The 21,571-nt window shown below is 51.3% G+C and overlaps 4 protein-coding genes across 6 annotated transcripts; 2 read left to right on the top strand and 2 right to left on the bottom strand.

The window, feature by feature from the left end:
- The first annotated feature begins 312 nt into the window (after positions 1 to 312).
- Positions 313 to 1,432, top strand: MSMP (microseminoprotein, prostate associated). The gene is made up of 3 exons (XM_049895318.1): positions 313 to 551; positions 786 to 894; positions 1,252 to 1,432. The coding sequence occupies exons 1-3, from the start codon at positions 317 to 319 to the stop codon at positions 1,430 to 1,432; spliced, it is 525 nt and encodes a 174-aa protein (XP_049751275.1). The 5' UTR covers positions 313 to 316.
- A 60-nt stretch (positions 1,433 to 1,492) lies between these two features.
- RGP1 (RGP1 homolog, RAB6A GEF complex partner 1) lies at positions 1,493 to 5,928 on the bottom strand. 2 transcript variants are annotated; one of them, XM_049895314.1, is made up of 9 exons: positions 5,575 to 5,928; positions 5,100 to 5,234; positions 4,546 to 4,682; positions 4,152 to 4,235; positions 3,902 to 4,051; positions 3,490 to 3,636; positions 3,150 to 3,277; positions 2,744 to 2,933; positions 1,493 to 1,879 (listed from the first exon to the last, which is right to left on the bottom strand). In XM_049895314.1, the coding sequence occupies exons 2-9, from the start codon at positions 5,213 to 5,215 to the stop codon at positions 1,656 to 1,658; spliced, it is 1,176 nt and encodes a 391-aa protein (XP_049751271.1). In that variant the 5' UTR covers positions 5,216 to 5,234; positions 5,575 to 5,928; the 3' UTR covers positions 1,493 to 1,655. The 2 variants fall into 2 exon arrangements, with proteins under 2 accessions (XP_049751271.1, XP_049751272.1); XM_049895315.1 differs by having other exon boundaries at positions 5,619 to 5,928.
- Positions 5,279 to 17,741, top strand: GBA2 (glucosylceramidase beta 2). The gene is made up of 19 exons (XM_049894947.1): positions 5,279 to 5,301; positions 5,452 to 5,920; positions 6,124 to 6,698; positions 10,258 to 10,349; positions 10,558 to 10,673; positions 12,800 to 13,018; positions 13,333 to 13,572; positions 13,808 to 13,910; positions 14,073 to 14,226; positions 14,310 to 14,435; positions 14,652 to 14,824; positions 15,053 to 15,157; positions 15,364 to 15,471; positions 15,574 to 15,725; positions 15,846 to 15,952; positions 16,099 to 16,241; positions 16,336 to 16,451; positions 16,551 to 16,742; positions 17,007 to 17,741. Exons 1-19 carry the CDS (start codon positions 5,279 to 5,281, stop codon positions 17,271 to 17,273), a joined length of 3,480 nt encoding a protein of 1,159 aa, XP_049750904.1. The 3' UTR covers positions 17,274 to 17,741.
- Positions 17,432 to 21,409, bottom strand: CREB3 (cAMP responsive element binding protein 3). Of its 2 annotated transcripts, none has more exons than XM_049895317.1 (9): positions 21,132 to 21,409; positions 20,883 to 20,904; positions 20,742 to 20,806; positions 20,538 to 20,627; positions 19,187 to 19,293; positions 19,020 to 19,088; positions 18,306 to 18,390; positions 18,123 to 18,207; positions 17,432 to 18,034 (listed from the first exon to the last, which is right to left on the bottom strand). In XM_049895317.1, the coding sequence occupies exons 1-9, from the start codon at positions 21,258 to 21,260 to the stop codon at positions 17,697 to 17,699; spliced, it is 990 nt and encodes a 329-aa protein (XP_049751274.1). In that variant the 5' UTR covers positions 21,261 to 21,409; the 3' UTR covers positions 17,432 to 17,696. The 2 variants fall into 2 exon arrangements, with proteins under 2 accessions (XP_049751274.1, XP_049751273.1); XM_049895316.1 differs by having other exon boundaries at positions 20,883 to 21,030; positions 21,132 to 21,408.
- Between the last annotated feature and the right edge of the window lie 162 nt (positions 21,410 to 21,571).

The raw sequence follows: 21,571 nt of genomic DNA, 5'->3' as shown, positions 1-21,571 counted from the left end.
GTGGGGGGTGTAGTGGAATGCTTCCTCCTCTCCAGGCCAGGGAAGAGATCTAGGGACCACCTGGGGGCCCTCACCCCTCCCAACTCCTTGCTGGGGAAGTGCCCAGTTCAGTGCCCCTTCCATGGCTACCTCCCTCCCCCTAGCTGTGCTGGGGCATGAATCAGCGCTCACAGCTTGTTAAAGTTAGACCTCTTGTTTTCATGCCCTCACCTCAGGAAACAGAGTTACAGCTTTTCCAGCTCTGCTCAGCAGGGGGCCAGGGTCCTCACTTTATAAACATCCCCAAGCCTATGAGAGCAGAGGGCACTGAGATGGTATGAGAAAGGAGCCCAAGGGAGAGAGAAAGAAACTCAAGGAAAGAAACAAAGAAAAGCCAAGGAGACAGAAGCCACAAAGGGTGCAAGAGGGCTGTGCTGAAGGAATGACCCTAAGGATGCTCTGGGCTGGACGGGCCAAGGGGACCCTGGGAAGCCAGGGGATCATCTGCTTGGTGATGTCTCTACTCTTCCAGTACCCAGGAGTTCACAGCAAGTGCTACTTCCAAGCTCAAGGTAAAGCTGGGGGAGGTGTCAGGAAAGGACAGGAGCGGAAAGAGTTGGGGTGAAGGGCTTAGTGATGATCCTGTGTCAGAGTGGCAGAATATCTAAACTCTCTCCAGCTCTAAAGCAGAAAAGGAAAACTAAATATGGGAGAGTATGCTCTTACTGTCTTCCACCCCAGATAAGAAGGGATTTTGTCTACCTCTACCACTCCCACATACACTAACATTTCTCATTTTTCCCTAGCTCCCTGTCACTATGAAGGGAAATATTTTACCCTGGGTGAGTCTTGGCTCCGCAAGGACTGTTTCCATTGCACCTGTCTGCATCCCGTCGGTGTGGGCTGCTGTGACACGTAAGTGACCAAGGATGGCCAGAGACATGAGTGCCTAAGGGATGGCCAGGGAGTGACTAGATTGCCGTGATGTGAGAATGAACAGAGCAGCAGTATGAGACAGCCAAACCTGAAGGTACCAACAACAGCATGAAAGATAAGCCATCAGGCTACAAAGTGGACAAGGGTGTATCTGGAAGGAAAATATTCCTGTCATGAAATGAAAAAGTCCATATATGGTAGGCTAGAGCCTAGTGAGGGGGAGCAGGAAAGCAATGAAGGAAGATATGGGAGGAATGCTGGGAGAGAGGGATGTGGAGCAGAGATAGAGGCGGTCCTTCACTCTGTTGACTCCTTCCCTATCCTTTGGTTCCTTAGGTCCCAGCATCCCATCGACTTCCCCGCTGGATGTGAGGTACGTCAGGAGGCAGGAACCTGCCAATTCTCCCTGGTGCAAAAATCTGACCCTCGGCTGCCCTGCAAAGGGGGAGGACCCAACCTAGAGTGGGGCTCGGCTAACACTCCTGATCCTGGGGCTCCTGCTCCCCACTCCAGTTAAACTCATCTGATCACCCTTCTGCTGACTGCCCACTGCTGCTGCCACTTCTAGGGAAACCACTAGTAGCTGCCAATTTATTCTGAATAAATAAGTTAATGCTACAGCTGAAAGTCTGCCTCTCATTGTCCATGCCATTGGGCCCCAGGTGGGAAAAGTGGGCCCTACTAGAGTCCAGGTGCTGGGTTCCCAGTATCCTGAAGACAAGTATGCAGTTGGGCCAGTTTCAGATGGTTATGGTGCTAGTGCTGGGGCCTGGGGCAGCATATGAGGCCAGGGTGGGGCTCGTAGGCAGCACCTTGATGGGGAGGTCCCAGCTGAAGGTGTCTACAGGCACTTGCTCAGGCCCTGTCCAGGTGGCAGGCTCAGGCTGTTCCATGGGGGGTAGGAGTACCAAACCTGGTTCTCGGGATGTGACAAATTCAAAATGCAGTCGCCACTTTAGAGACACTGGAAAAAAAAAGACATAGATAGAAGCATTAGAAGCCAACAGGACTAAAAGCCAATGACAGGATGTAGTTAGTGAATGAAAAACTTTATTCAGAAAGAGAAGGAGAAGTCACAGCGCAGGGAGCTAGGTTCAAGGGTTTTTCTGGAGAAATCTTGTATGTAAGCCAAAGAAGTCAGATAAGGAAAACAGTGTCAAGTACCTAATAACCCCAGAGTAGGACAATCAAGACTAGGTAGCTTTAAGTGCTGGGGGATCCAGTGCATCACAGGGTTCCAACACGTAGGGGTGGGGAAGGAACTCTGCAGAGCTGTTAAGAGTTTAGGGGTCTTCTGTTGGCCCAGGACAGGAACAATTCCTGAAGCCAACTCTTCAGACATGGATTGGACTGGACAATGGGTCAGAGAGGGATGCTGGTGAGGAGTGAGCTTCTTGGATTAGGTGGACACTTGAGACTATGTTGGCATCTCCTGCCCGGAGGGGAGATGAGAGGGTGGAGGGGGTTAGAAGCTGGTGAAATGGACACGAAAACAGAGAGTGGAGGGAGAGAGCGGGCTGTCTCATTAGGGGGAGAGTAATTGGGAGTGTGTAGCAAGGTGTGTACGGGTTTTTGTGTGAGAGACTGACTTGATTTGTAAACTTTCACTTAAAGCACAATAAAAATTATTTAAAAAAAAAAAGAATTTAGGGGTCAGTGAGTCTAGGAAACAGGAGTAGAGGTTGAAGAAAGGTTTCAGGAAGAGACCGGATGCAGGTATGTCTGATGGTGTGTTACAAATCAGGATCCCTTATGCCCTACCTAAGCATAGCATTTGACTTGCTTTCTTCCACCCCTCACCCCATCTCCATAGTGATCACAGTCTCACCAATTGCTGTGCAGAAGCCTGGAGTGGAGCTGAGAGGAATGGGGAGGGAGAAGCTGGTTCTGGTTGTATGCAGGCAGGACTCCTGATGCCGGGCATGAGTCACATGGGACACAGAAGGGGCACCCCCTGTCCCACGACGCCGCTGGTACTCAGGCTGTACCCGCTCCTCAGTCTGTAAGCTTACTGAAAACTGGGAGCAAGGAGAAAGGTGCAGGCTAGCAGGCATTTGGAAGTGCTGACTGTAGGTGAGAGGGCAGCCCAACCTCAAGCTGTTTAACCCATCAGAGGGACCCGGGGTGAACACACTACCCACTTCTACATACTACCCCTCTTCATGCACGCCCTTCTCCTCCTTCCATCCTAGCCCTCCAGGCCCAGTATCCCAGAAGCCCCTCTCTCCTCTCACCTGCAAACAAGCTACGGTTCCTTCCCCTAAGTTTAAAGTTCCCACCACGTCCTCGCCGAGTCTGTATACAGATTTGAATATGCCAAATGTCCCAACTTTCCCTCGGCCATCACTGATGTTGTACAGATCTGGGGAGAATGGGAAGCTGTAAGCCTGAAGCCCACACTGGCAATGCCCAAGACTGGAAACATGGGGCCAAAAGGTGGAGCTTTTCTTTATAACCTGATGTGAGATATCAATGGATCCTCACTGATGAACACAGAAGTTAGAAAAAACTCTCTCTGAGACAAGAATACTATAAGGGTGGGGTAAGGTGGGACAGTTTAGAAAGGATTCTCACGGAGGCTGCGGCAGGATGTGGCAGCCATGAGGCGCTCCCCAACCAATTCAGCTAGCCATGAATCCTTCTTTCCACCTTCATCCTCTTCCAGGAATGGACTGGATGGGGCTACAGCCTCATCCTGGGGAAACCGGACATCCTGAAGGCCTAGGGAGAGAGCGAGTGGGGAGGTAATGCTGGGAGGGAACAGAAATGAGAGCAGAAGTTAGGGTTTTAGACTGCAACCTGAGAGGAATGAAAGTAAGAAAAGACACTCATGTCAGCTTATTCTCCAGAATCCTACCTCCCCAATTCCCTGTCATCTTCATTAAGACCAAGAAACTTCCCTTCCTCCCCTTCACAAGCCCCCTAAGACCATTTCTGCTTTGGTGAGGCTCTTCCCCAGCCCTTCCCCCCAGGGCCCCTTACTTACCAGTCAGCACAAGAACCCTCAAAGGGACCCTGAGTAAAGTGATCGGGGAGTTGACACGCTGGCAGCCAATGGTCAGTTTGTAGACATACTTGACTGACTGACCCCGAAAGGAGGGTGGTCCCTCTATGGGCAGCACTTCACTGTAGGAGTCTGATTGGGAAGCAGTAGTCAGGGCAGCCAGAAGCAGCCAGAGGAGGCCTCCCTCCAGGAGACTTAGAAGGCGATCCAGAGGCGGGGGGCAGTCACTCACATGATTTGGACTCTCCAGGTTCTAGCCTCAAGTCACAGAACAGGATTTTTGGTGGAGTAGAAAGGATACATTGACCCCTCTCTCCTAGAAGAGGTAAGATGGACAGAAATGTCATGGCCCTGCTGTTTAGTACTGGGCAAGGCTAGCACAGCAAGTTGGGGCAGTGAAGCACTGCTAACAAAAGGCACCTCAAGCTAAGCTACCTTTCTTTTCCTGGTGTGAGATAGGAACATAGTCTTTAAACCCCTAAAGAGGTAATTTCATTCCCCTAATTTTTTTTTTTTACATTCCCAATGTGACAGGGACCATACAACCCAAATGAACAATTTAACAATTTCACCCTTAGACGACAATGGCTCCATCCCCCTCCAGAGGTAAATGCCCCATCTCTAACCTCGGTGAGGCAGAAAGACAGTCTGGCTCTCAGGCTGGACATCTGGCTGACTGGAATCAGGGGGAGGCAGTTCCACTCGGCTCTCACTGGCATGGAACTGACAGTGGATTTGGGCACTAGCCCAGGCCAGAGCCTCACTATGGAAAGAGGAAAAGGAGGCATCAGAAGGTAGTCCCTGACCTCACAAATGCTCTTCCAACTACCTACCACAGTCAGAGGACACCAACAAGGTGAGGTGGCAGTCCCAGCGATCAGGAAATACAGAACCCCCAAGAGAAACCATTAAACAAAGAAAAGTATACAGTGGTATAAAGGGCATGGGGGAGGGGGAAGGAGTGCTATGTCATCCGCATCTTCTGTTAAATAGCCCTTGCCTACGATGAGAGAACAATGAGCGAGAAGGTCGTGGTGTAGCTAGCTGCAGGACAACCTGAGCTCCCGCCTGGCACTACAGATACCAGGCTCCCCTCCAGAGTCGAAATCGACTCGGCGGCACTGGGTTGGGTTTTTCTCCCGTAAGGACCACCTTCTTCCTTCAGTACCAGCATCCCCACCTGGATGCTGAAGTAGCCGTGGGGGGGAGGGGGTTGGTGACGGTCACCACACATTCCAGCGCCTCCCCCGCCAGAAACACAGGTCCCCGGCTCAGCTCTGCTACCACTTCAATCATGGCAGCTCCGGAATCAGATCTAGAGGGAAATAAGGGCGATCGGAGGTCAGCACCACGGCAAGGATGTCTGAGGCCCGTACCCGGGTGTGAGGCCTGAGGAGGTGGGCGGTCAGCATCACAGTGCGGGTGCCGGAGAAAAGCGGCGGATTTGAGGAGTGGGCAGGCGGACGGGAGGCACGAACGGGTGGCACCGGCCCCAGTACTGCCTAGGGGGAAGGCGTCGCTCTGGGTCGCAGACCCCCGGCCCTCTCCCCTACCTGCCGGGAGCCCCAGGCCGGCCTCCGTCCCCCTTCCCTAAAGTTCCACGTCCCCGCCCGAGGCCATGGCTGCCCGCCCCTCCACGCCCGTAGGCCGGGCACCTCGCACGGTCGAAACCGGAGGTCTCGGCACACCGAGGCCTCACCTGCCCGGCCTCCCAGGACCGGGCCGGGTGAGCCGCCGAGTCCGCGGCGTCGGCAGCGGGGCAGAGGCGGGACTTCCCTTCGGCCCCCCCACCGAGCCCCTTCCGGCCGGAAGTGCCCGCAGGGCCGGACCGGAAGGGGCCCGAGTGCTCCCGGCGCCGAGGGTCACCTTCCCACGGGCCCCAGCCGGGTGCGGAGGCTGCTCCTGAGGCCCGCCGGCGGGACCCGGCGCCCAGCCCTGGAGGCCCTGGTGCGGCGGCTGAGGGACCGGGCAGTCCTGGCCCCCGGCCCGCCCCGGCCCCCGGCCCGCCCCGGCCCCCGGCCCGCCCCGGCCCCCGGCCCGCCCCGGCCGCCCAGCGAGCTCCCGGGCAGGTCCCGGGGGCGGTGCCTTGCGGGCTGGCGCCGGGACTCCTCCCCTCTCCGCGGGCCCAGCCGCCCTTAGGGCGGGCGCTCTGATCGCCGCGGCCCAACGAGGATGAGTCCCGACCCTTCTTCCCCAGGACCTAGCGAGACGACCAAGGGAGAGCCCGAGGCGGCTTCATTGCTGTTGCCGCCGCCGTTGCAGCAACAGCTCCTCGGTTTCGCAGAGGCAGTAGCTCACCTCAGCTTTCCCCAGCACCTGGCCCTCCGGGACGGCACCTAACAACAACCGGCGTCCGGTTCTGGACTTGGCTGGCGAGATACTTTGTTCCAGAGGGCGCGGGACCAGGGCCCATCGAGGTCGTGGGGACCCAGGGTACTGGGAGTATGGAAACCAGCATCCCAGCCTCGGAGCAGACCAGCTGCGGCAAAGAGGATCCGCGGGTTTGTTGCTTTGAAGATACTGGAGGAGCTGAGGCCGTGCAGGTTGCGGATTGTGAGAACCCTGAAGACAATCGACCCCAAGATGAGCCGGGCTGCTGCAACCCGGAGAACTCTGGGCAGCTAATGGCTTCCTATGAGGGTAAAGCTAAAGGATACCTGGTGCCTGCCTTTGGCTGGCGCATCTGCCTAGCTCATGAGTTTGCAGAGAAGAGGAAACCCTTTGATGCCAACAACATCTCCTTAAGCAACATGATAAAGCTTGTGGGCGTGGGCTTCAGGTGAGTACAGCCCATTGCTTAGAGAACCTTTGGCTTCACTTTGTTCCAGCACAAGGCTTCCAGCAGAAGTGGAAAGGGGTGAGAAACAGGTGGGCTCCTTGTCCCATTAGGTGGCCCCTATCCCCAGCATATTCTAGGTTCATGGTTTTGGAGAGTGAGACCAGGTCACATGTCTTTGCAACCCCCTTCCTCCCAGCATCTTCTTGTCTTTTCAGCGAAAAAGAATAGGAACATCGGGGCCTGCAGTCACCCTCACACATACTCTCTTCTCCTTGGGATAAGCTATACAGGCAGTCCCCGGTTACATCCAACTTACAGACAACTTGTACTCAAGAACAGACTGCTATAAAGCCAATTGCATTTAAAATTTGAGTTCAATACAACGGTGCATAATAAAGAGCTCAGGCACTACTCTCTCCTGTATGGCACCATATGTAGTTACTATTACTGTAATATTATTTTTCAGTGTATTTGGATGTGTTTCTTAAGTGTTTTATGTGCATAAAAAGGTAAAATATATACTAAGACACACGTCTGACTGATACTGAATAAAATAAGAATCATGTACCTGTTTTCATTTACTTACAAACTCAACTTAAAGACAGACAGGAATGGATCTCGTTTGTAACCTGGGGCCCCTCTGTACTTTGTGGCAAGGTAGGAAAAGATAGTGTAGCTGCTGTAGTACTGACACAATGTTATTTTTTTGTGAGAGGGAGGTTCTCAGATTCCCCTGAGCTTCTGAGGCAGGCTTTGTACCTCATTTAGGCACACCATGTCCCATCCACTTCTTTCCTTGTCAAGCTTTAGCTCTAGGGAATGGGTGAGAGCCTGCCAGCTCTCAACCCCAAGGAGGGGTGAAGAGAGCTGTGGGTCACTCTATCCTGGGATAGACAGCCTCTGATATAAAAAAAAGAAGACTTCTGACCAGAGTGCCACTGCCATAGATGTCCCCCAGAGCTCTTGGTAAGTCTTCCAGAGCCTGCTCTGTTTCCCCCTCTAGATCCCTCCAGATAGATCCCCACTGAGTTCCAAGACTAGTGATGAGGAACCAGACCTATTAACAGGAGCAGGTGGATATGAAGACAGAAAGCATCACCTTGAGGTCATCCTGAGTCAGTCCACACAGGAAACACAGCTTAGGAGGGAGGCATAAAGGTTGGGAAACCCAGCTCCGACAACCCCTAAGTAGGGGACCTTTCACTTCTCCAGGCCAGCGCTATGGGGTTGGGGGTGAGGAGGCCATTTGCCTTACCCCAGCGCTAGGCAATAGGAAGGATCAGAACTGCCTGGATATCTGGCTTCTTGGCTAATTCCTGTGGGTGGCCTGTACCAGAGAAAAATCATCCCTCCGGGCTTTTTCTGAAGCTGACCCAGCCCAACATTGACCTGAAAGCCTTTGGGTGAAAATAGAGTCTAGGGCCAGGACACTGAGAGAAGCACAGTGTGGTACATGTGGTGGGAACAATGAGGTCAAGAACTAGTGGGCATCAAGCCTCCCTCAGCTCCTGAGTCATAGAGGCCTGAAGCAGTGCTCAGCCCCCTGGACCTTGGCTCCCCATACCAGGATAGGGTGGGCGTCACTGACATAGGGCTTTTGGAATGGGATGAGGTCCTGCATTGAAGTGAGAGCAGGAGTGAGACAAGGAAGAATTCTGGATAATCCAGAGTTGAGGCTGAAGTTATAAAAAAAAAAAAGAAGTTATAGAGTAGGCCAAATAGGCCAGGAATGGCCAGCTGCTAGATTGAGTGAGAGAGAAGTAGACCCTAAGAGGGAGTTGAGATGGAGACACTCCCAGAAAGCTCCAACAAGACAGAGTTCTCAGGCTTCAGTATGGTAAGAGCTCAATTTTGATCTCTTTTCCAGCTGGAGCATTCATTCAATAAATACTGAGTGCTTACTCTAGACTCCTAAGGAGCCCTGGTTGTGTAGTGGTTAAGTACTTGGCTGCTAACCAAAAGGCTAGTGGTTTGAACTGACCAGCTGCTCTGTGAGAGAAAGATGTGGCAGTCTGCTACTCTAAACTTGGAAACTCTAAGGGGGCAGCTCTACTTACTCCGTCCAATAGGGTTGCTATGAATCGGAATCTGCTTGCTGGGCAATGGGTTTTGTTCTGCCTGTCCTCAGCATTTCTTCTCCCTCCCTCCCTTCACCAATCCTTCCTTCTAGACTCTAGTTTCAAAGTCCAGTTTCTTCTGAGCTGCCTGGGAGAATTTTCAGCCTTTGCATCATCTCATCTTTTGTCTTCTCTCCCTCTCCTTTACCCCCAGAATCTGCTTTCCCTGTTCTTTAATCACATTTTCCCTCCCCTCTTGTCTTTTATCTCTCTTATGCCCTATTGTTTGTACATTCATTCATTTGTAAATACAGCAAATATTTATTGACTGCAGACCATGGAACCTCCCCTGGACATGGAGCTGTAGGTAATATTCAGCTAGCCAATGTCACTGTCTTTTTCTTTAAGGAACCTAAAAGTCTGTCAGACTCATGTGAGGAACATTGAAATAACAAGGCAGTGTTTGATTAGGAGTTGAGATACTCTCTGTACAAGTATTAATCGTACCTAGCACAGGTATTCCACTTTATGGCTTTCTTACCCATTATGTCATTTGATCCTTTGAACCATGCCATGAGGTAGGTAGGGCAGAAGGTATCCCATTTTGTAGATGAAGAACTGAGGCTCAGAGGAGTTACTTACCCATTTACATGGTTAGAAGTGTTATGCTTGAACAATGGACATAAAATGTCTGGGGTGTGGAGGAGAGTGGAAGTGGGAGAGGGTCTGGCAGGGGAGGGGTTGCTTGGCGAGGACTCACCCTGAATGGGAATTTATATTTAATAAGACTAAAGGTAGGCTGGGGCAGATGTTAGAGCCTTGAATCCCAAAGTGAATCACTTGTCTATTAGATACACCCCCAGAAGGTTCTGAATAGGGCTGTGACAAGACCAGAAAAATACTGGGATCTTTAGAAGGCTTTATTCAGAGGGTATGAGAGAGCAAAATCAGAAAGCTTCCAGTTTAAATGGTGCACTAAACAAAAATTTAGAGAAAATACCCCAAAATGTAAACAGTGACTGCCTATGGGTAAGGTTTTTTCCCTTCCACTTGCTGTATTCTCCAAATTTTTACCTTTTATACTTGGGAAGAAAATAAACATTCTAAAAAGAAGAAAGCTCTGTGCTTATTCCTCTTGACGGGGAGTGATACAGGCCAGGAAACCATACCTGGCCCTTTCAAAGCCTCAGATAAGAGCTCCTAAGGTTTGAATTAAAGCAGTGATAGCTGAGTTAGAGAGGTAAGGAAAGAATTAAAAACCTGTTCTGAGGAGAGTAGAGAGGAGAAACAATGACAGCCCCACTGTGAGCTAAGGTGACAGGAAAGATGAAGGGACACTAAATTGTAGAGAAGTCAATAGGAGGAGAGGTTTGGAAGAGGAAGTGTTGGGTCTTCAGGCCATTTAGTGGGAGGTAACAGCTGGGTGTCCGGAGAGAGTAAGTGTAGCCCATGAAGCACCACCCACCTACCTCCTAACCCTCACACTGCCTTCTGCTCCTCAGGTACTTTCAGTGGTGGTACCAGAAGACCCGAGTGGAGAAGAAGACACCTTTCATTGACATGTTGAATTCCGTGCCCTTGAGACAGATCTATGGTGAGTCTCACCCAGCTCTACCCTGCTCAGAGAGGGCTCACCCTCCAGGTCTGCCTCAAAGTTAGGGAAAGGGCTCCAGGTTATGCAAGTTGCACTGCCCCATCCCCTAGGTTTTTAAGAGGAACCCATCCTTATAGTACGGAAAGTAAGAAATAGGCTCATTTTCTTTTTCTCATCCACCCACTGACCATTCTGATTCTCTCTCTAGGTTGTCCCTTGGGTGGCATCGGGGGAGGTACTATCACCCGTGGCTGGAGAGGCCAGTTCTGTCGTTGGCAGCTCAACCCTGGAATGTACCAGCATCAGACAGTCATTGCTGACCAAGTAAGAGCCAGGAGCGGAGGAAAGGCCCAGGATAGTACCTCCCCAGGCCAGGAAGAACCTCTTGGCTAGTGTAGGATGTGGCAGTTAAATGTGTATGTGATTCAGTAAGTACTTTCATGATGCTTTCCGTGTGCCAAGCCTTGTACTATACTAGGAAATACTGTAGGAATAAGACCCAGGGCAAACAGTCCTTGAAAGAGCAAAACAGCCATGGCACCCATGCCCTCCATTTCTCTAGTAAATGCCTCCTGCCTCCTTTGCTGCCCCACCTCTACCAGCTGAACCAGTACCCAGCCACAGAAAGTACACAGACTTCCTAGATCACTTAACCTGGATGAAAGAACATTAGTAGGACCTTAAAGGGAAACAAAACCCAAAGTTCTACAAATGCATGGAAAATTAAAAAAAGATTCCTAGAGCATCTACTACCCTTCCTGATTTGCCGTCTTTCAGCTAAAGGTCAGCTTCTCTGCTGGTGATTACTCCTCTGGGGTCTCTCTGGCTTAGGGCCTAGAAAGCCATCCTCTCCTAGACTTCAATCTTTAGCTTGCTTCCCTTTTCTGAAGCTTCTCTTCTTTATCCTCTGCTCCCTCATCACATCTGGGCCAGAGCACGTGGCGTTATCTTTCATCATATTTTTCTAGCGACCTCCCTTTCTGAGCTGCCCACCAAGTTCTTCTTTACTGTCGGAGGGCTATCTCCAGCTTTCGGCTCATCTTCAAAGGAGAAATGGCTAGCAGGCCTTGAATCCAATGAATGACAGTGCCCTTCCCAGTTCAGGTTTACCAGCCCTGCCTCATGCCCTAGGCTTCCTCTCTGGCTCACCCCTCATGTATCCCAAAGGGAATGCCCTCAGGAATTGTGACTTTACAGTTAAAGTAATAATGGTAGTTACCATTTATTGCATGCTTAACATGTGCTAAGCACTGTACTAGGCACTTTTTGTTTAATATTTAAGATTAAAAACGATCCTAGAAGCTAAGTTCCATTATCTTGTCTACTTTACAAATGAGAAAACTAAAATCCAGAGAGGTTTAGTAACATACCTAAGGTCACAGTGTTGGCAAATGGAAAAGATTCAGAAGCACTTCTCTCTGTGGTTAAAAGCCTGTGGTCTTAACCATTATCTACTATTCTAACAACATGAAAACATATTTTATACGTACAGTAAAAATACCAGACAGTTTTAACCAAGGGAAGAGTTACCTATTCCTCATAGCTCCTACCCTCCAGGAGCCTAAATTTTAGAGAAAATGGAGAGTGTGAGACCACATTGGTGTCAAAATCAGAGGGACAGGTAGTATACTGAGAAAAAGACACACTGCTGAGACTTTGCTCATCCTCTCCACACACAGACCAACTCTGCCGTGGAGTTGTAGGTGGAGAAAAATACACAATGAACTAAAAAGGGTCTCTACCCTCAAAGAACCCATAGAGCAGAGGGGGACACAGAATGGTAAATAAATACATTGTAGCATAATACATTGAGTGCTAGAATAAAGGGATATGGGGACACATAAGAGAATGACTCACTGCTTCAGGAAGAGAAGGAGGAGATGGCGTTTGACCTAGTCCTTGAAGGATGATGGGTTTTACCAGATGGAGCATGAGCCCAAGCCAAGGCAAGGAGGAGGAAAAATTAATGTGCTCAAGGACCAGAGAGTATTTGATACCAGAATATAGGTGCTTGAACGGATAATGAAGGGCAAGCAGAGGCCAGGTCAAGAAGCGCACTGAAAGCCAGGTAGAAGAGTTTAGATTTTAGCCTGAGGGTCATGGTGTGTCACTGAAATATAAGCAGGGACTGATATATTTTGATTTGTGTGTAAGAAAGCTCACTCTGATACCCAAATGATGGGCAGAGGGTAAAAGCAGAGATGGTGAGGGCCTAGGCTAGGTCACTAAGACCATGGTAGTAGAAAAGGCAGAGGAAGCTTGGGAGATAGATGGAGAACTTGGTGGTAACTCACTGAGCTTGGGGGAAAGGCCTAGGTGATGATAGGCTGCTGGTACGATGGTAACAGTTGCAGGCTCTGGAAGGGGAGGAGCTACTTTGAGGTGAGGGAGACTACTTTGAAGTGCCTGTGCATTACCCCGTTCCAGCCTAATTTGTCTTCTTGATTTAGTTCACAGTGTGCTTGCGTCGGGAAGGGCAGACTGTATACCAGCAAGTCCTGTCCCTGGAGCGCCCAAGCGTCCTGCGCAGCTGGAACTGGGGTCTTTGTGGGTTCTTTGCCTTCTACCATGCCCTCTATCCCCGAGCCTGGACTGTTTATCAGCTTCCTGGCCAGAATGTCACTCTCACCTGCCGCCAAATCACACCCATCTTGCCCCATGACTACCAGGTAAGGCTCCCCATCTCTGTTCTCTCCATTGCCCCTGCCCCCTTCCCCGGGACCTGCCTTTGCTGGAAACTCTATGACCTATGAAAGGGTGGAGGTTGGAGCCAGTAACATCACACTGGCTTCCCAGGACCACCACCCAGTTGGTTCCAGTCTTCTCTCTCCTGGTGGGCAGCCTGCTGAGAATATAGGGAAATGGGAGTGGGAGATAGAAGAGAGTATATTGGGGAGTATTTGAGTCAGGTCCTGTGTGCCCAGGACTGATCCTGGGGAATGGGGTTGGGAGGGATCACCTGAGTCCACTTTTTTGCTCCCAGGACAGCAGCCTGCCTGTAGGAGTCTTTGTGTGGGATGTGGAAAATGAAGGGGACGAAGCCCTGGATGTGTCCATCATGTTCACCATGCGGAACGGACTGGGGGGCAGGGACGATGCCCCAGGGGGTTTGTGGAACGAGCCCTTCTGTCTGGAGCGCGATGGGGAAACTGTACAGGGCCTACTGCTGCATCATCCAACCCCCCCAAATCCCTACACAATGGCCATGGCTGCACGACTCACGGTAATGGACAGGCCTGTCCTATACTTTAGCCCCTGAACCCCTAGCCTCACCCTGGTCCCTCAGCCCGCCTCCACCCCGTCATGGCCTCTTCATCAACTCGTAAGTCCTACCCACACCACAGCCCTTAAGCCTCTGGAACTCGGAAGTGGGGAGTATGTGACAGGAGCTGGAGAGTTCATCAGAATCCAGCGTACTTACGGAGCTCCCCCTCACAGAGTCTTTGGCCCCTTAACAGGCAGATACCACGGTAACCCACATCACAGCCTTTGACCCTGACAGCACTGGTCAGCAGGTGTGGCAGGATCTACTTCAGGATGGACAGCTGGACTCCCCCGCTGGTGATGGGGGGTCTAACAGGGAGGTGGTGGGAAGAGAGGTTGTCCCTGTTTTGGGAACAGGGGTGGGAGGCCTGGTAATGAATAGGCCTTGTTCCCATGCTAGGGCTCCCTAGTTCTGGGGCTAGAGGCTGCCTTTTTTTATTCCTCTTGCCCTTCTCTCAGGCCGGAGCACCCCCTCTCAGAAAGGAGTAGGCATTGCTGGGGCTGTGTGTGTTGCAGCCAAGCTGCCGCCTCGAGGCCGGTGCTGCCTGGAGTTCTCGCTGGCTTGGGACATGCCCAGAATTGTGTTTGGAGCTAAAGGCCAGGTCCACTATAGGTAATGGGGTCTAGAAAGGGATCCAAGGGGCTGGGGCTGTGAGCTGGAGCCCATGTTCTCATCCCTCTGCTTTTCCATCCCAGGCGGTATACAAGGTTCTTTGGTCAAGATGGCAGTGCGGCACCTGCCCTTAGTCACTACGCACTGTGCCGATATGCAGACTGGGAAGAGAGGATCTCAGCTTGGCAGAGCCCAATATTGGAGGACAGGTGCCAGTGGGGCCCATCTCTATGGCCACCTTGCCTTTCTCCCAGGCACTCAAAACTCTGACTGGGACTCCCAATTCACTCTACCAGCCAAAAAGTCAGCAGAGTTGTACTGAGGTTGATTTGGTACCCCTACTCTCTGCTGAACCCCAGGTTCCTTCCTTTCTTGGGAGGTTCAGAGGTCCACACTCAGACCATTTCCTCCTCCTGGCTCCGCAGGTCCTTGCCTGCCTGGTACAAATCTGCACTGTTCAATGAACTGTACTTCCTGGCCGATGGAGGCACAGTATGGCTGGAAGTTCCTGAGGATGCCCTAACGGAGGAGCCGGAGGGGGGCATGAGGCAGCTCCGCCCCATGCTACGGGAGTACGGACGATTTGGCTACCTTGAGGGTACGGGCTACCGGTGAGCTAGTGTCTGGCAGGCCACGTTCCTGAAGCCAGTCAGTGCCCTGCCACAGGCTGGATGATGGGTTTTGCCTTCCCCAGGACATTGGTTGGGGTGTGGAGGGTGTAGCCTGGTGACAGGGCCCCACCTCCAACACTAAGAGGACAAGCTAAGGACGGAGTTATGAAAGGGAAGGAGGATTTCTGGCAACTGTATCTTCCTTACTCCTCCAGGTCAGGAGTATCGCATGTACAACACATATGATGTCCACTTTTACGCTTCCTTTGCCCTCATCATGCTCTGGCCCAAACTCGAGCTCAGTCTGCAGTATGACATGGGTAAGGGTCCCTCTTGTGCCCCTTCTCCCCCCTTAACTGCCCACATCCCTGGTCACTCAGATCGTCTCTCCCTCCCACTCCCATTAGCACATATCTGCACCGTGCTTATTGGTTCCTCTCTGGGCTCACACACACAGTTCTGCACCCCACCCCAACCCTGCCCATTCTCTGCCCACTCCCACCCACTTATCTGACTGCTCCCCCAGCTCTGGCCACTCTCAAGGAAGACCTGACACCACGACGGTACCTGATGAGTGGGCTAACAGCACCTGTGAAAAGGAGGAACGTTATCCCCCATGATATTGGGGACCCAGGTAAAAGTCCCTCCACCCCACAGTGAGCTTCACTCGTTCAACTTTTGTGCTCTCTATTCTAGCCACCAATGCAAATGAACCAGGTCCCCTCCCTCCACACAGATGACGAGCCATGGCTCCGGGTCAATGCGTATGTGATCCATGACACTGCCGACTGGAAGGACCTGAACCTGAAGTTTGTGCTGCAGGTTTATCGGGACTATTACCTGACGGGTGACCAGGGCTTCCTGAGGGACATGTGGCCTGTGTGTCTGGTAAGGGATGCATGTGCAGTGGCCAGTGTGCCAGCAGTATGACTGGTGTTTGGGGAGAGCCCAGCTGGCTACGATTCTTTCCTTAGTATGTAGGTCCTCAGTATCTTGATTCCTCTCTAGGCTGTGATGGAGTCTGAAATGGAGTTTGACAAGGACCATGATGGACTCATTGAGAATGGAGGCTATGCAGACCAGACCTATGATGGATGGGTCACCACAGGGCCTAGGTTGTGGGGCTCAGGGAAGGGTGACTCATTGCCTGTTGGACACCAGCGGGTTGTGGGGCTCAGGGAAGAGTGACTCATTGCCTGTTGTATTGCATGGGAGTGCCTGGAGCTGCTGGTCTGACCCCCAAACCCATGTCCTTCATCAGTGCATATTGTGGAGGTCTGTGGCTGGCAGCTGTGGCTGTGATGGTCCAGATGGCTACTCTGTGTGAGGCACAAGACATCCAGGAGAAGTTTTCTTCCATCCTCAGCCGGGGCAAAGAGGCCTACGAGAGGCTGCTGTGGAATGGTGAGTTGGGGAAGGCTGGTTGGACAGGTCCTAAGGAGTCTGAAGGCAGCCATGGGAACACAGGGAGCCTTATTTTGCTCTTCTTCTATTCCAGGCCGCTATTACAACTATGATAGCAGCTCCCAGCCTCAGTCCCGTAGCATCATGTCTGACCAGTGTGCTGGCCAGTGGTTCCTGAGGGCCTGTGGTCTAGGAGAGGGAGACACAGAGGTGAGAGAAACTAGATGGAAGAGTCTGAGAGAAAGAAGGGTTCTCCCTGGAGGTGGGAAGCCAGTATAAGGGACCATGTTTCTGCCCTTGCTCCTCCAGGTATTTCCTACCCCACATGTGGTCCGTGCTCTCCAAACTATCTTCGAGTTCAATGTCCAGGCCTTTGCAGGAGGGGCCATGGGGGCTGTGAATGGGATGCAGCCCCATGGTGTCCCTGATACATCCAGTGTCCAGTCTGATGAAGTCTGGGTGGGTGTGGTCTATGGGCTGGCCGCCACCATGATCCAGGAGGTAATGCACTCCCCCCGTCTCTCCACCATCTGCACCTTGGCTCAGCAGACTTCCTCAGCCAAAGCTATCTTATCCATAAGGCCTCCTCCTTTTCCCTGGCATACCTCCCAGCTCCTTTATTTGGGCTTTTGCCCTTTGGTCAAGTTTATCTCCCTCACTAGGTGGGAGCTCCCCTGAGGGCAGAGACCCTGTTGTCTCCATCTGTCTAGCTGAAGTGGTTATTCAGGGGGTGCCAAGTTGTATGACTTCTGTCTCTACCCACAGGGCCTGACTTCAAAAGGCTTCTGGACAGCTGAAGGCTGCTACCGCACCGTGTGGGAGCGCCTGGGCCTGGCCTTCCAGACTCCTGAGGCGTACTGCCAGCAGCGGGTGTTTCGCTCCCTGGCTTACATGCGGCCCCTGAGCATCTGGGCCATGCAGCTGGCCCTGCAGCAACAGCAGAGTAGAAAGGCCTCCAGACCAGTAGTGGAGCTAAACACGGGGCCTAAAGCTAGACCAAAGGGAGCCACAGCAAACCTGAGCCCAGAGTGAACCCTGTGAACTGTGGGAGGAGGAGCTAAAAGCCCAGCCTCTAGCCTGGCCTTCCCTTCCTTACCCTCAATCTCCTGCAGCCCTGAGCCACCAGGACAATCACACCTCCCTCCCCCCACACCCAGCTGTGCCAGTAAAGAGGGGTTGGAGGTGACCCAGACATCAGAATCATTTATTTCTTTCCTTACCCCCTCCCTTCACTGCATGAAATGTACGATGAGGTTCAGTTGATTCCACCAGGCCCATTCACAGAATGATAGAGACAACACAGGTACTAATAAAAGACCCAGAAAGCCAGTAAGTCTGGTGTGTTTGAGCCTCAGTCTTCCTGGCAGGGCTGAAGGTAGCCCTTTCTCATTCCTTTGTATTTGGACACAGACTGGGGCTCCCAGCCTCTTGCTGAGGCCCTCCTCATCCTCCCATCTAGCCTGAGTATCTGACCTGCAAGATGACAGACGAGGGGCTGTGGGTAGAGAGCCATCTACCCTTTCTTGTGAGATTGGTCTGCAGGGGAAGGATGGGACTTAGGCAGGAGTGCATTGAGACGGGGTCAGAGAGGGTCCACTTCAGGGGAGGCTCTGCACCAGGATCCTGAGGCACGTGGTTCAAAAAGCAGCAAGAATTGCCAGGGACCTGGAGGAAATGGTCTGAGCTGTCCAGCAACTGGTTTGTGCTGTCCTTTGGTACCTCTGACTGCAGGGCAGGGAGCTCCAGTTGGTGAGGGTCCTCACTGGGGAGGGATCGAAGCTGGCGGGACAACACTGAGGGGACAAAGAAGATTTTCAGGGGCAGGCCAGGGCCTCTTCCCCCAACCCATGCCTTCCTTGATGGTAGCCTCAAGCCTCTTACCTCCATGCTCTGCTGGCAGGCTCCCCCTTATGTCAGAGGAGTACATCGCAGGTATGAGGAGGAGGCAGAAGGAGAAGAGTAGGACCTGGAGCACAGAGAAAAGGAGATAAAGAAAGGGGCTCTGGATTGCACCCTGCCCCCGCTACCTGAGAAAAAGATGTCTCCTTCCATCACCAGCCTCACCAGGACACAGGTGCTGCTGCTGCTGGTTTTGTTTGATATCTGAATCACCATGGCTTGGAGTTTCCTCAACTGATCCAGAAGGGACCTAGAGGGAGAGAAGGGAGAGAAGAGAGAGTGAGCACACCCTGGCCTGGTAACTGAGATACAATGAAACTCTCCTGTTAAGGCCACCCCCTCCATCTGTGCCCTGGATCATCTCTTACTTTGTTTTTGCCAGTGACCACTTTTCTGCAGATAAAATGCTTAAAGCTCCCCATTAAAAACAAACAACAAAAAAAATAATCTCTCCACCCTGACAAATTCCTTTGGCAAATACCTTCAGTAGTTCTGCCTGATCAATGATGCCCATAGTCCTCACCAGGCATTCCATAACCTCTACCTTCTGGTCCCAACTCACCTGTGTCAGAGTTCCAGCCAAACCAGATGGTGGTGTGTTCACTCTGCTTGAAATGTTTACTTCACCCCTAGAATCCTATCTACTATCAAATGCCATCTACCCACTGAAGTGTTTCTTCCTCCTTCCTTTCTCTTTCTTGGTTATAGTTATTTGTGAATTCTGCCAGTACTTTGAGCTTCCTGGACCCACATTGAAGGCTAAGTACCAGATTGCATATAGGAGCTGCCCAGTTAGAAGTCAAGTGTGGAACAGGGGAAAGAGTGGGGCAGCATTAAATGGGGGTGATGGGAAAGGACTAATGTTGGAGGGTTGCTTACAGATTCTCTTCCTCCAAGAGCTGCACCTTGTTCTGTAACTCCAGATTCTGGGCTGTGTATTTCAAGATCCTGGGGGGAATAACAGGGATATGACCTCTGTCTTCCCTTTAAAATCATTTCCAACTACCTCTGTTCCCCCCACCCTTGAGCCCTTCTTCCTTTCATACCTGCTCTCTAAACCTCCCACATACACCTTCTTCTTCCTACGACTCTCTTGAGCAGACTTTTTGTTTCGAATCTTCCTCCGTACTCGTTTGAGGGCTTGTTCCTCCTTCTGGAAGAAGATGGGGGAAGGGGCATCATCAGAGGAACACTGGACCGAAGAGTTGGAAGGCAAATGAGTTCAATCACCTGACCAGTATGCACTCGGCTTCTGTGCAGAACGCCGCTGGGAGCCAGGTGTTAACATCTCTGTTAATAAGCCCGGACCACTTTTAACAATTTTATATTTTTTTTAAATCTCCCAAGCCCACATCTGCCTCCTTATAATTTCTATCCATTGGACTGACCTAGTATCTAATCTTTGAAGCCGTGTTGAACAAACCTTCCTTAGTTATTTTAAGACATTTGACATTTCTTCAGAGTTTAAAAAAAAAAAAACCTGGACAAAAATTTTATCTCATTTTATCTACTCTCCTCAGGATGGATTCCATCCTGTTAATATCTGTTAAATATCTGGGTTCAAAACTCAATACTAAGATGTGCCCTGGCAAATACAAAAGAGAACAGGATAGTCACTCCACTTCTGAAGGCAACACCTCTACTGATGCAGCCTCCAAGTCCCATTCACTCAGTAGCCGTATCTTCCTGCTGACCTGCTGACTCACTGCACTTGCAAGAAATTTATATTTAAATTCCCTTAACCATTCTGTCAGTGAACATTGATTTCATCACAGTTGCACAATACCGGGCCTATGAAGTCACTCAATAAATATAAACGCAGGAATTTATATTTATTTTTGTTATACTGTTACTCCAACCTTACTGAATGATCTAAAGCTTAATTCTATAATTCAGCCAGAAGTGGATTACTACGAAGTCAATGAAATCTAAGTGTCAGAGACCCTCACTTGCACAAGGCTCTATAGTAATATTGTGCTGATAATTATGATTTTTTTTTCTTAATGAGAATACTGAAATTGTATGTTTCAGACCCCACAAAACCAGCATTTTGCATCCATCATATTACCTATATGCCCCAGCTTCCCATTACCAACAAATTTGCTAAATTTCCCACCTCTGTCCTTTTTTGGGAAACTCTGGTGGTGTAGTGATTAAGTGCTATGGCTGCTAACCAAAAGGTCAGCGGTTCGAATCCACCAGGCACTCCTTGGAAATTCTATGGGGTAGTTCTACTCTGTCTTATAGGATAGCTATGAGTCAGATTGACTCGACAACAGTGGGTTTGCTTTCTTGGTTGGTCCTTTTTCAAGTTACTGATAGAAAATTAACAAGATTAGCTTACTCGAGACTCATAAAACCTCCCTCCAGCTTTTGCTCTGCCAATGGGAGACTTACCTTAGTAAGAGGAAGTGTCCCAGGCAGCGAAAGCCCCTCCTTCTCCAATAGCCTCTTCTCCTCCTCTGTCAGTATCAGTTCCTCAATCTCCTGGGGTTATTGAGGGTGGGAGGGAGAAGCAGAGTTGCAAGGGGTTGTCAGAGGAATGGGGAATCCTGCCCCCATTTGCGCAATGTAGGAATAATCCTCCTGTTAGTCAAGTACCTGCTCTGCAGGCTCCTTCACCTGCAGGGGAGTCATCTGGGCCACCTTCCCACAGCTCCCACTGTCTGCAAAAGAAAAAGTATGAATAGCCAGACCCATGAGCACTTTCCTCCCCATAAACCTCAAATATTTCAGACTCACCTGTATCTACGGAGACATGTTCCTGTGGGAGAGAGTAGTTGTGATCATGACTGACAGGACAGGGATTGAAGGAGCTGAGAGCCTTCAACGATGCTGGGGGACTTAGCAGGGAACTCAGGAAATCCTCCACATCCCAATCACTCAGTACCTGCACATGGTTCAATAAACAGGCTTTGACCTATCACCACCATCCCATGCCTCATGGACGCCCCCAGCCCCGTGCCTCACCTACTCAGAACTTCCACTCACCTCGGAGAGCGGCAGCTCCCAGTCCAGCGGAGCCTCCAGGGCCTCCTCCGGCGCCACCCCCAAATCTCCGCTTTCCTCTAGCAGAAAACCCAGCAGGTCTTGGTCGTTGGGACCCAGTGCCAGCTCCATACTACAGACAAGAATGGACAGAAACCCGGGGATTCACCCCGCCACCCAGCTCCAACCCCCGAATTTCAGGCACGAACCACAGCCCAGTTGTTTGTTGGTCTCGGGTCCCTCTTCGCCGCACTTTGCCTTTAGCTGTCACTCTCACGCGGACCCGCCTCCCAGATCCAGTCTCTGCCGCTTCCAACACAACGGAAGTAATACATCTCGCCACCATGGCACTCTGGGACATGGAGTTCCCTCCAACTCGGAAGTGGCCTGGGTGCTGCGCCACGTCCCAGGAGCTATGCAAATAGTGGGGACGTCCCGTCAGC

The sequence above is a fragment of the Elephas maximus genome, chromosome 9 (genome assembly GCF_024166365.1).
Source record: "Elephas maximus indicus isolate mEleMax1 chromosome 9, mEleMax1 primary haplotype, whole genome shotgun sequence".
Lineage (NCBI taxonomy): Eukaryota > Metazoa > Chordata > Mammalia > Proboscidea > Elephantidae > Elephas > Elephas maximus.
The sequence above is the reverse complement of the archived record's forward strand: the minus strand, read 5'-3'. Positions and strand labels throughout refer to the sequence as shown.